At 41.6% G+C, this 12,526-nt stretch overlaps 1 protein-coding gene across 1 annotated transcript in view; it reads left to right on the plus strand.

Moving 5' to 3' along the window:
- NIBAN1 (niban apoptosis regulator 1) overlaps positions 1-11,786 on the plus strand; it is a 90,956-nt gene extending 79,170 nt beyond the window's left edge. Inside the window, exons 9-14 of the mRNA XM_020795107.3 lie at positions 3,914-4,101; positions 4,847-5,008; positions 5,936-6,046; positions 6,604-6,711; positions 8,833-8,944; positions 9,764-11,786. Coding sequence (XP_020650766.3) covers positions 3,914-4,101; positions 4,847-5,008; positions 5,936-6,046; positions 6,604-6,711; positions 8,833-8,944; positions 9,764-11,178 — 2,096 coding nt within the window. The 3' untranslated portion in view covers positions 11,179-11,786. The remainder of the gene's footprint in view (positions 1-3,913; positions 4,102-4,846; positions 5,009-5,935; positions 6,047-6,603; positions 6,712-8,832; positions 8,945-9,763) is intronic.
- Positions 11,787-12,526: the final 740 nt, after the last annotated feature.

The following is a 12,526-nucleotide window of genomic DNA, read 5'->3' on the forward strand; positions in this document are numbered from 1 at the left end:
ACTCATGCCAGAGGTTCCAGTGAGACCCTCCACAACAAACCTCTTACAATCTATGCTTCAAAAACCAAAGAGCCAAAACCCACCCCACCAACCCTGCCCTCTGGAAACACTTACCTGCATGGGAATCAATCACCACAGATTCCTGGGTACTCTCCATCCACTTCTTTGAACTTCCTCCGACAACACACATCGTTACTCCTCCGTCACAACCCCTGCAAGAAGAAATAACAAATTTACTTTTCAAATATGCCATACAACTCATCTATCAAAACAACACCAGTTTTTTTCTCGCTATTTCAATCCCCCAAGAAAGATGGGGGACTATGCCCTATTCTAGATTTAAGATTATTAAATCATATTTCATATTGCAATACATCCCGCACACAGAAAATTCCTTCTTTTCCAACTTGGATCATAAGCATACCTATTCAAAAGACTCCCATTTGGCCTTGCAACAGTGCCGAGAGTATTCACCAAGTGCATGGTGCCGGTAGCCACCTACCTCAAACTTCAAAACATTCTCGTTTTTCCATATATTAATGACTAGCTCCTTGTACCACGCTCCTATTGCAAAGCTCAACAAGACACCCGTTTCCCCTCGCCCTTCTTTGCGATCTTGGTCTAACTATCAGTGAACAGAAATCAAAATTAAAACCCACAAGGACTATACATTACATAGGCACGCTCATAGACTCGCACATTCCTTCCTGCAGAAAAGAGACAAAATCTCTTCACCATTACTTCATGGCTTCACTCCGCATGCCTTGATACATGCCTTAACGGTGCAACAAGTTCTAGGCACCATGGCGCCTATGATGTCAGTTGTACAGCATGTGCGTCTCAAAATGAGATCTCTCCAATCCTGGTTTCTGGCCCTATTCAATCCACTAACAGACTCTCCCCACACTCTCCTAAGAGTCACTCCAGAACTGGCCTCTCAACTTCAATGGTGGCATTCCCATACCAACCTTTCTATTGGGTAAACGTTCCAACAACCTCGCTTGCGAATACAAGTCACTACTGATGCCAGTCACACTGCCTGGGGGGCTCATTGCAAATCCCTCACACAGCCCATGCCAAATGGTCTCACAGAGAAAAACTGCTCCACATAAAAAAGTTGGAGCTACTAGCCGTCATAAAGGCCTGCAAAAAATGGTACCGATCGCCACCGACAACACCACACCGATGTACATTCTAAAACAAGGCAGCACCCACTCCTCAGGTCTCCTCTACTTAGGAGTTGACCTCTGGGAGTGGTGTCTGTAACATCACATTTGTCTCACAGCCTTACACATCGCTGGTCAACACAATGACCTAGCAGACTCGCTCAGCCGTACAGATGCCCAAGCTCACGAGTGGGAACTAGTTCAATCAGTATTCCACCAACTATGCCGGAAATGGGACACACTGACTCTCGATCTCTTTGCCTCCTGAACAAATTGGAAATGCCAACTTTATCGCTCCCGAGCAGGAATAGGAAAATATTCACAGGGAGACGTGTTTGTTGGCCGTTGGCCCAAGACTCTTAACTACCCTTTCCCACCATTCCCTCTCCTCCACAAAGTTGTTTTCTATAAGAAGACAAAACCAATGTCATCATTATAGCCCCTTGGTGGCCAAGACAGACTTGGTTTCCAGTTCTGCACAGTCTCTCATCAGACATCCACCATCTCCCCTGCCTGCCAAACCTTCTCACACAGAACAACTCCCAAGTCCTAAACTCGGACTTACCTGTTCTGCACCTAGCAGTATGGAGGATTCTCCCTCGTTAATGAACGTTCTTCATCATGCCAAAAAAACCATCCACAAGGAAAGCCTACCTGTAAAAATCGAAGAAATTTCAATCCTTTACCAAATCTTCCTCATCATCTTCCATCAATCCATCACTTTCCACTGTTCTCTGCTTCCTCCTACATCTCAGATCCAAGGTCCTCTCCATCTCATCCTTGAGAGTCTACCTTTCGGCAATAATATCATAACAACCTCCAAATTCTCCAGCAGCAAACTTCTTCAAACATCCAACAACAAACATTTTCTGAAAGGTCTCTCTCATATCTACGCCAATAATTGACCTCCCTCTTCACAATGGTCACTAACTCTTGTTTTGAAACAGCTTACCAAAGCTCCTTTTGAGCCAGTAGCTACAACTGACTTAAGACTTCTCACCTTTAAAACAGCTTCTCTCGTAGCCATCACCTCAGCTTAACGAGCTAGTGAATTGGCAGTTTTACGCTATGACTACCCTTATCTACAATTTTTTCCCAATAAGTTGAAGTTATTCATGGACATTTCCTTCCTCCCCAAAATTGTCTCTCAATTTCATTTTTCCCGATTGTCCTTCCTTCACTTTTTCCGTCACCTTCTTCAAACCAAGAAAAAAATACTCCATACATTGGATGTCAGAAGAGCTCTTGCTTTTTATCTCCAATGTACCCAACCTTTTAGACATCTCGATCCATCAGCTACCTACAAAAGGTCGTCAGGTGACTTCCCAATCTATCTCCAGATGGGTCACCTCTACCATTCATTTGGTTTATCAACTTGCTTGATAACCAGCCCCTAGAGTGGTTCGCCCTCACTCCACCAGGGCAGTGGCAGTCTTTCTTTCTCTGCGGTGTACCTCTTCCAGACATCTGCGCCTCTGCCACTTGGGCACACCCGTCCACATTTATCCATCATTATAGACTTGACCTCTGGCAGAAGTCTGATGCGGCATTTAGATGTGTTGTTCTAGCCTCTACTTTGGTGTGACACCCTGCCTCCAGGTAAGACAGCTTATTAGTTACCCAGGGTGTGATTTACAGGGGCCATGAAGAAGAACAACAGGTTACCCACTTGTAATTGTAGTTCTTCGAGTGGACCTCTGTGACTCACACATCCCACCCAACCTCTCATCTGTCAAGCCATTGTTCACATACTATTAAGCGGTGGTTGACACAACTGAAAGAGGACGCTTGGCACCAAGGTACTTATACGGGTGGGAGGGGCATATTCTAATGTGTTTATTGCTATCGCAGAAGCTATAGAATCTTCCAGTGAGGCTCCGTGCAGGCGCGAATCACCCAGGGTGTGAATCACAGAGGTCCACTCGAAGAACTACAATTACAGGTGGGTAACCTGTAGTTTTCCCTGCCATGGAAAGACAGTGTAAAAAAGCAGCTTCACCTATTAACCCCCCATCTGTAAAACTGCCACTAAGCACCATAGGATGGTCACTAATAAAGTCAGTTGGCAACTGGGTTATATCTTGTGTTCAGATTTCCAAAAATTTGCACAAGCCAGGGGTAGCTCCATCTTTAACTACAGGAATGTATGGCTTTTAAAGTTGTTTTGTAAAGCTTTATTGGTCTTTTCCTTTATCTGAATAATTATGAAATTATTCAGATAAAGGATTTAATCAATACAATTACTGTATTGATTAAATCCAAACAATTTTATTTCTCTTTGCAAGCTGCAAAAAAGGGTAGACCCATTTTTGTGCTTCACAGTGAAAAGTGTCTAGCTCACTTTTTTCCTGGTATATACAGAGAACTATGAATTGCATTGCCACCACCAATCATGTATGTGTGCATATGTACCACGTCGAAAGAGGGAGTATAGAAGAGCAGGATGTCAAGGCAATATTTATTTTGAGTATGTAAGTAAAACAACCAACCCATGTACACACTTCAGAAATCATACATCTTGACCAGAAGTTGGAATAGAAAGTGCCTAGGTGTTCTAATTCAGAACATTTATCCCAGCCAATTTGCTCTTTCAATCATTCATATAGAAAATGCTATTAGATCAATATATGTTAGAAAAAAGAAGGAACTTCTGGATTTATAGACTTGACACTCATGCCCTGCCATGATATTCAAATATTAGTTTAAAGATTTTGAAGTAAGTTCTCATGATCGGCTTAAATCTTTAGGAACTGTATCTGAACCTATCCAGAAATGCTGTGGTGAGAACATTCAGCCCTTTCTGCCTTCCATACTGGAGGAACTCATGGGCCCAGTGAGTTCTGGCTTCAGTGAAGTCCATCTTCTCTTTGAAAAAGAGGTCAATGGAATCAGCCAAAGCTTTCAAGCAACAAGTGATACCACAAAGCTGAAAGAGGTAAGAGTGATGTTCAATTAACCATTTATGGGAGTGGACTCCACTGCAATCAACACACCTGTGGAACTTGTTAGTGTGTAAATGGGGTCAGTGTCCAATTTCCATGCTTGTTTGAGGACTCATGACATGGCCTGTAGCTAGTGACTATCTCTTGATCTCAGTTCTGCTCTGGATACTAGAAGTAACAGCAGACGCTCTGATGGGGTCAGCTTGGTGAATATGCTAAGGAGGCACGGCTTCCTGTCCAGAGCTAAAAGAGCATGACAATAAAGCTAATGAAAACGTATTTCATAAGAAGCAAATTCTGTCTGTCATCAGCTAATGGCTTTTTATTAAAATAGTAAGAAGCAACACATTTATGTAAATAAATTATCATACAAAAGGTTGCAGCTTACCTTGGTCATCTACCCTCTAATGGCAATTCTGAGATACTCTAAGACTGCTTTAGGACACAACTCCTCAGTCTATGTCTGTGCTGTAAAGGCCAGGAAGCCAGTTTCCTCTAGGCTAATTTAATAATGGAACAGCCATGTAACAAAGCTGTTCTCTTCAAAGAACCCAATAGTCTCTCCCTTTTCTTCCACTGGCTGTCAGGTTTTTCTTGGCCACCCGTTTTCCATTGCTCTCACGCCCTCAATTTAACACTTCACTTCATCTGATTACACAACGTTGTCATTTAAAACAAATCGTTGCATCAGCATCACTGCTAAAAGTGTACTTCCTTGCAAAACTGTCTTTCTCACAGAATGTAAACTGCCTGATGAGTCTTCCATACAACTCAGTAAAAATGGAACCTTGCTATCTGAAAGTCAACCTCCTTCAAGAGCAGCTCCAGGACCTCAAGAGCCGCTTCAGATTCCATGACATTGACTTGATTATTCAGAAGACCCAAAATTTAATGCAGGAGGTATAGTATTTTCACACATGCTTTAACTATCCATTCAGTTTTCATCTCAGAAGAAGTGCATCTTGTGAGTGAGTGCTTTGACATACATATAGATTGCTGGTTGATATGCTTTGGAACAAAAGTTGCATTTGTTGCATTCACCAAATGGCTAAAGGCTATCTAGAGAACTGCTCAGCCAGCATGGGTAAGGCCAGTCATGTGAGCAGCCACATCAGAATCCAATTGTGCATGTATGTTTGCCAAGTCAGGTTCAATCTCTAAAGCAGGAAGTGAGGGGTGCTGGCTAGGAAAGGAAGAAAAGCTGGGCAATTAATATCCATACCAGACTTAACCAGCCTGAAGGCTTCATGTTGCATGCCAGCTGCAAGGACTGGCAATGTGCACGGCTTCCTTCCTGTGTCTGATCAGGCCTAGAGTGACCAGATACGATCCCATCCTCTTGCTACAAAACTTTATACAAGAGATATAGTACTATGGCTTATTTAAGGCATGGTGTATATGCCTGAATCAGCTGCAAAGATAGGGAGAGCGGGAGGGCCGCCTCAAGAATATAAAAGTAACAATATTGGCCATCTCATGAGAAGAGAAGACTCCTTGGAAAAGACCCTGATGTTGGGAAAGTGTGAAGGCAAGAGGAGAAGGGGACAACAGAGGATTAGATGGTTGGACAGTGTCATCGAAGCAACCAACATGAATTTGACACAACTCCAGGAAGCAGTGGAAGATAGGAGGACCTGGTGTGCTCTGGTCCATGGGGTCACAAAGAGTCGGACACGACTGAACGACTAAATGAACGAACGATCATCATAAAAGGGCATAAATAAATCTTTATGAATCTTAATTAGTATATAAGATATTGACTGATGGGTGTCATCTGGACCACTGCAGATCAATAAATATGTCATTTGTTTTTCAATATATTTGTAGCTCCTGGAAAATGCAGTGTATACTTTTGAACAGTTGCTGGGCTTAAGTCATCCCCGAGATACAGCCAAAATGGTAACAGCTATTGAAAAAGTCAAACTTCGTGTCTTAAAGGTATGCTTCCCCACACTTCTGTACAGTGAAGCTTTAGGATCAGGGTATCTGTTATAAAATCCAATGAAAGTGTATCTTCTCTTTTGCATACTGAAATTCTGTTTGAAAATAGCAAGGAAAGGGGAACTATGCAACCTCCATATGCATTCCCAACAAGGCATGAGAAATTCTCACAACCTCTCCCTCCTTAGATAGTAAAAATATAAAAACATCAAATTAAATAGCTAACCACATACTTTCCTTTCATGAAACCCCAGATCTAGTGCCTGAAGCAGCTGCATCACTCTGCCCAATGGTAAGGTCTGCACCAGAAAAGCTAAATGTCTAGTTGCAACCAGACATAAATATAAAAGGAAGCATAGGTCTGATACTCATATATTTCTGGTACATACGCTGTAAAACAGCCAGTCTTATTCAGGTTTCACAGGGGACAGAAACAATTACTGCTTCTGTGCACTGATTTTGGTGGGATTACTTTGTGTTGGTGTAGGAAGGCAGGAGGGTAATTGCCAGCACTTCAGGATCTCACAGCTAATTATCTTTTAAATAAACAACAGCAATACGATTATGACAGCAGTACGGTCCGGAAGAAGATATTTCAGGATGCCTTGGTCCAAATCTCTTTGCCTACAATGCAACGAACACTGGCCTCCACTTGTAAACCAGTAAGTATCCACACTGAAGTATGTAATTATAAGACACATATATGGAAGCTATAAAAATTAATGGCACCATTCTGTGTATTTTAAAGACTATTAAAATAGAAAAATGACTGGTGTAGATGTCCAGACAAAGAAACAACCATTTGAGACTAGATTTCATTGTGCTTAAAGCCTGTAAATATCAATGGGGTTCTTGATATGACAACCCATAGAAGTCATATTTTAAGATCATCTTGATTTTGAGTTTCCTCGTTGATTCCTACAGCTTTGTGTGGCCCCTCTTTATCTTCCTTTCATTCCCTGAATTTTGTCTTCTTTCTTCTTATTTTCTTACTTTTCATGCCAAGCATAATGCTCCTTTGGCTCCTTGCTGTCCGAACTGTGCAATCTCTGCTTAGAACTGCTGCCCAGGTGTTGCAGGCATTCCCTGGGCTCCCAACCCGCCCCATCTCACAGCAATCACACAAAAGGAAGAGGGAGAAGAGGGAGAGGCCAAAGGCACAAATACTAGAGATTTCCTTTGCTAAACCACTACCTTTGTAGCATGGCAACCTCTCATAGGCTATTTGAGTAATGCCTGGCTCTGAGGGGGTCCTCAAGGTCAAGGTATTGTAGGCAACATGGGGGGGGGGAGTGTCATGTCACAGATGAATTATTTTGGCCACTGTCCGATAATCCCTCAAGCCCTAAAGATCTCCTTGGAGCAGCCATTATAAACAGCCAGCCAAGAAGTGGATGCTTTAGGAAGGCAGTGCTTTGATGAAGGGAGGCTACGCCTCAAGTGGCAGCAAGTTGGTGGTGTCTCCACTTCTCCCCCCACCCCTGTGCTTTGCTTGCCTGAAGCACTTCACCACTGCTCATGGCCAGAAGGGCCCTTTTTACTACAGTGGACCCTCTACTTACGGAATTAATCCGTATTGGAACGGTGGCTGCAAGTCTAAAAGTCTGTAGGTCGAATCTCCATTGGCCTACAATGCATTGAAAACCGATTAATCCCATAACTGGCAGTTTTTATTCTATTTTTGTCCCATTTTGGTTTTTTTCTGGTCTGTAAGTCGATTCTCCGGCTGCAAGTCGAATCTAAATTTTGCGGCCAGAGAAGTCTGTAACTCGAAAAGTTTGTAAGTCGAGCCGTCTGTAAGTCGAGGGTCCACTGTACTATGGAAGGCTTTACTGTTACAGATCTGCACAAAGTCCCTAGCAAATTGTTTACTCCTCCCATGAAATTTTCTCTTGATACAAAGATGGATCAAGAGTGGAGATGGGCGTGAATCAGGGGAAAAAATGATGATTCCTTTTGATGTGTGATTCATCAAGGTTAACAAATAACAAGTTATAAAAAATTCTGATGAACTGATTCACTAATTTTTTTTTTAACTTTAAACCCCTATAAATGGCTCCCCAAGCTCCTAGAGACACCAAAATTACAGAGAATCTTACCCTGACACTCCTCTACAAGTTTGGTGAGGTTTGAGTTTCATACATTTGAGTTATACCCCCCAAATAGTGCCCCCCCAGGAAAGTTCCTCCCAGGGACCTAGAGACACCAAAATCACAGAGAAGTTTCTTCTGACTCTCCTCTACAGTGCCTTCAAGACTGGGTTTCAGACATCCAAGTTCTACGCCCACAAAGTTGTCCCCCCCCAGAAAGTGCCCTTTGGCAGCTGGTTTGGGGAGACTGAAGAGGGTCAGTAGAAGCTTTCCTGTGATTTTGGTGTCTCTCAGCACCTGGCGTGAACTTTCCTGTTGGGGCTCTTTGTGGGTGTATAGCTTAGATATCTGAAAACCAATCTTCACAAAACTTGGAAAGACTGTAGAGGAGAGTAAGGGGAAGCCTCCCTGTAATTTTGGTGTCTCTAGGTTCTTGAGGGACCATTTTATAGCTCAATCAATAAAAAAACACTAAAAATTAAATGATTGTATGCATCAGAGGTACTGTATTGATTTGTACAAATATGAATCAATGAATTAGTGTTTTTGAATGAATTTGGTGATTCATTTTTAAAATTTGTGCCTATCTCTAACCAAGAGTCCTTCACCTTTAAGAGCTCTGACTGCTTTAGTTTATTCATAAAGCAATGATATCACAAAATGAAATTTATGATTTTGTATCTTGTTATACAGATGCTTCAGGAGTATGAGCAGTACATTTTTGCTGAGCATACCAATGTGATACAAGTTGAAAATGTCTATGAAGAGATTTTACTTCAGACTTTGCTTGATGAAACTCTTAAAGGTAGCAGCTTATAAAAATATCGTAATGAAGCAAGAAACCAGCAATAGATATCCTGAGATAGTAGTTTTGTTCTGATTCACTTCCCTTAGCTCACAGAGATTTGAACTTCCTTGGACTTTGGAAGTCTTTAGATACCCAGTTCTGTTAAAGGATCATAAATATTATCCTTTCCCCATCTCTCCATCAAATCCACATCTCAAGCCTAGTTCTATTTATTATCCCATAACAGTCTTATTCCCTAAGTAAAGCCATTTCTCTTACTATTTTGACCTGCAACTGTCATTAGTGCAACTGAAAATGACATGTAGTTACCTGTAATGAGTAAATTTTATGGTTATATTTAAAAAGAAATACAAAAGTAACATGAGTGGGAATGAGATTATTTTGTCAATGAATGAGTAAGTTTCAAGTTTCTTAAATTCAAGAGCCTTTGGGGCATTTTCTTAGGAACACTTTGAGTTTTATGCATTTTGTTATCCCTTCTAAGGATTTAAAAAGTTTTTCGCAAAGTAGAGTACAGATAAGTAACAAAATAATACAGCTACCTACATTTTAAATATTGACAATGACAATATCTTTCAGACACTACAACAAGTGAGGGCAACAAATTATGTTTTAGAAGTAACTTTTCAAGCTCTCTTCTTTCTTCAGCCAAATGTATAATAAATAATGTCAAAATCCAGGGAGGGGTAGAAGCCCAACAAGTGAAATGATAGTCTTGTGTTGCTGCATTATTTACTGTCTTTCTTTCTCTGTAGCCATTGTTCGTTGTATTCCTGTGCCTTAAACTTTTGCTAACTTTTTCCATTTCCTGCTTAGTGATAAGAGAAGCTGCACACTTGAAGAAACACAACCTCTATGAAGAAATGAACCTGCCTTTTGAAAGCGTATCCAGCTTGAGTGACCTAAAAACCCCTTCAGGATCAACCCAAGCTAGCCCAGCTAGGAAGCCAGCCACCAATGGGACAGTAGTACCAGATGCTGACAGTCAAAGTAATGACGTGTTCACACCAGAAAAAAGCTCTCAGGAGGAATGCCATGAAACTAGGAAGATGGTGGACTATAATGCAGAAACCTCTACTGCTGCACCTAGTATTTTTGCTACACCAGTGGAAAAAGAAATCATTTCAGATCACAGTGATAATCAGGAGCCACCTTCTGTGACGTACAGCACTGCAGAGGAACAGGGAGCTCCTCAGCTTCCCGATGTAGTAACGACAAGTTTTGGTGGAAGCACAATGGTAGAAACTAAGGTACCAGTGGAAGAGGGAAAAAGTTCAGTTCCTGGTGGTGTGGATGAAATAAGGAATTTGCTGACATTCACAGTCGAATTGCCACTAAATGTTTCATTGGAAAGCAAAGAAAATGTTCTTTGTGAATCTGTGATTTCAAAGCCACAGGAATGTTTAGAAGAAAGAGAGAAGGACAGCAAAATGAACATGGTGGAATGTGGAATGTGGGAGACACAGGGGCTTTCCAAGGTGCCTTTTCCCTCCAGTGTGGAAGGAAATGATGTAAATCCAGTGAAGATTTCCAAGGAAGAAAGCTGCATAACTTTCATGGATTCTTCTGAGGTGCCTGAAGAACTGGGTGTTTGTCAAGCCTCAAAGACAGAGTTGGAGACAAAGACAAGCATGTGGTATACTGATGTGGAGAGTGGCAGTACTGATGAACAGTCACAAGCAAACCTGCCTTCTGAACCCAGGCAATCTGGTCAGACCGAAGGTATCCCTCCTGTTCATAATGCTCTCATGGACCAGATATCGCAAGTGGAACAATCTGCCGAAAGTAGAGAACTTGACCAGGAGAAACAAGAGCCTTCTTCCCTTCCCTCTGTCCCAATGGATGACAGTTCCCAAGTAGAGAAATCTGCTGATGGTGATTTTCAGGAAGCAGAGTCCTCCCCTCTTGAGTCTGCTCCAGGAGACATGGATGCTCCAGCCTACTCAAGTGGTGCAGTCATAACAGAAGAGTCTATTTTGAATATTGCAGACCTGTCCGTAGAACCAACTGCTCTGTCAGTTTCTCCTGAAGTCAAAAAGAGTGAGTGTAAAAATCTAGAGACATTGCTGAAGACAGACAATGAAGCCCTCACTCTGGGTGAAGGGTACGATCCTAAGCCAGCATGTAGTATGTCATTTGAATGTTCAGATTCTGCAAGTACAACAGAAAGTGCAACGGACAGATGGGAAAATGCTGAGGCTATGTATCCCATGTCACAGTCTGAGAAATAAAGATTATCTTGGGAGTCTAAAATCTTAGACTTATGGTCATTATAATAGAGATGTCTTGAAAGCAGAATGAAGAGATTTAATCAAACTCACACATCCTATTTCAAAACACTCACCTTTTTTGGAATCTGTAGCTTACTGTTTGTGTAACTTCCTTTCTCTGCTAGCTATTGCTGTTTGTAATTCATGCATTCCAACCACTCAGAGTTTGGCTAACAAAAGATTGATTGTTGTCACCAAAATGGTAAAGACTGGTAAAATCTGTCTGTGGAAAGTTGAGTGAAGATTTTAAATATTTGAACTCCTTGAAAACAAAGTTCACTGAGAATGTTCATCATCACTATTTACAAGGAATAATTCTTCACATGCATAAGGATTACAGTGCTGTAACAATAGAAGGAAATGCTGGTGTTAGAAGGAAATGCTAAATCAAATCTAATTAAAGGGCAAGAACATTTGCATGAAGTGTGCTAAGAAGAAAGTGACAGAAGTCTTCAGTGAAGGGTAAAGTGGTTTGCTTACTGGAGTTTGTACAGCAAAACTGTGCATGGAGTTCGGACATTTAGTAGTCAAATTAGAGCTTCTATATTTAAAAGCATTCAGATATTTTGACAATGGAGTGGTCTGATTTCCTCTTCTCATTTTATAGTTATTGCAATATTTAAAGCTTTCAGAATAGTTGGAGGCTTCTTTGTCCTTTTTAAAGGGGGTAGAGGCACCTTTTGCTGGGTACTTTATACATACTTCTTTTTCCAAAGGGAATAATAAATGTTTACAATAATCTGCACCTTTAACTATTCCAGGGTGCCTTAAAGCCAGGGTTATGTGTGTGCTTTTTAAAAAAATACCCAGTTAATTGCAGATTCAGTGATGAAGCATCTCATTTTTAGCAGCAAGGAAAGGGGAACTATGCAACCTCCATATGCATTCTGTAAATTAAGGGCATTGCATAAGCATTGCTTTAGAGCAGCAGTCTCCAAACTACAGCCCACGGGCCACATCCGACTCACCTTGCCATTTTATCTGGCCCGTTCTCTTCAGTCCATACATGCACGCATGGGGATGCATATGGGCAGCCGTGCAGGTGGGCATCTGTGCAGGGGTGTGTGTGCGTGCGTGCATACATGCATGCACACTCGCACACATTCCTTCTGCCCCCTGAAATGTGGAAAATTTATGTGGCCCTCACGCTCAAAAGTTTGGAGACCCCTGCTTTAGAGAATATATTTTGATCCTTCTAGTCATGAGAGCAATAAGGAGCTCTACCAGTTATCAGATCATTGTAGTTCTATAAGCCAGAAGGTTGAGGATTAGGATCAGAATTTACTTCCTAATGAGCAGTGTGGTAGAA

Source organism: Pogona vitticeps, chromosome 4 (genome assembly GCF_051106095.1).
Source record: "Pogona vitticeps strain Pit_001003342236 chromosome 4, PviZW2.1, whole genome shotgun sequence".
NCBI classification, from domain to species: Eukaryota; Metazoa; Chordata; class Lepidosauria; order Squamata; family Agamidae; genus Pogona; species Pogona vitticeps.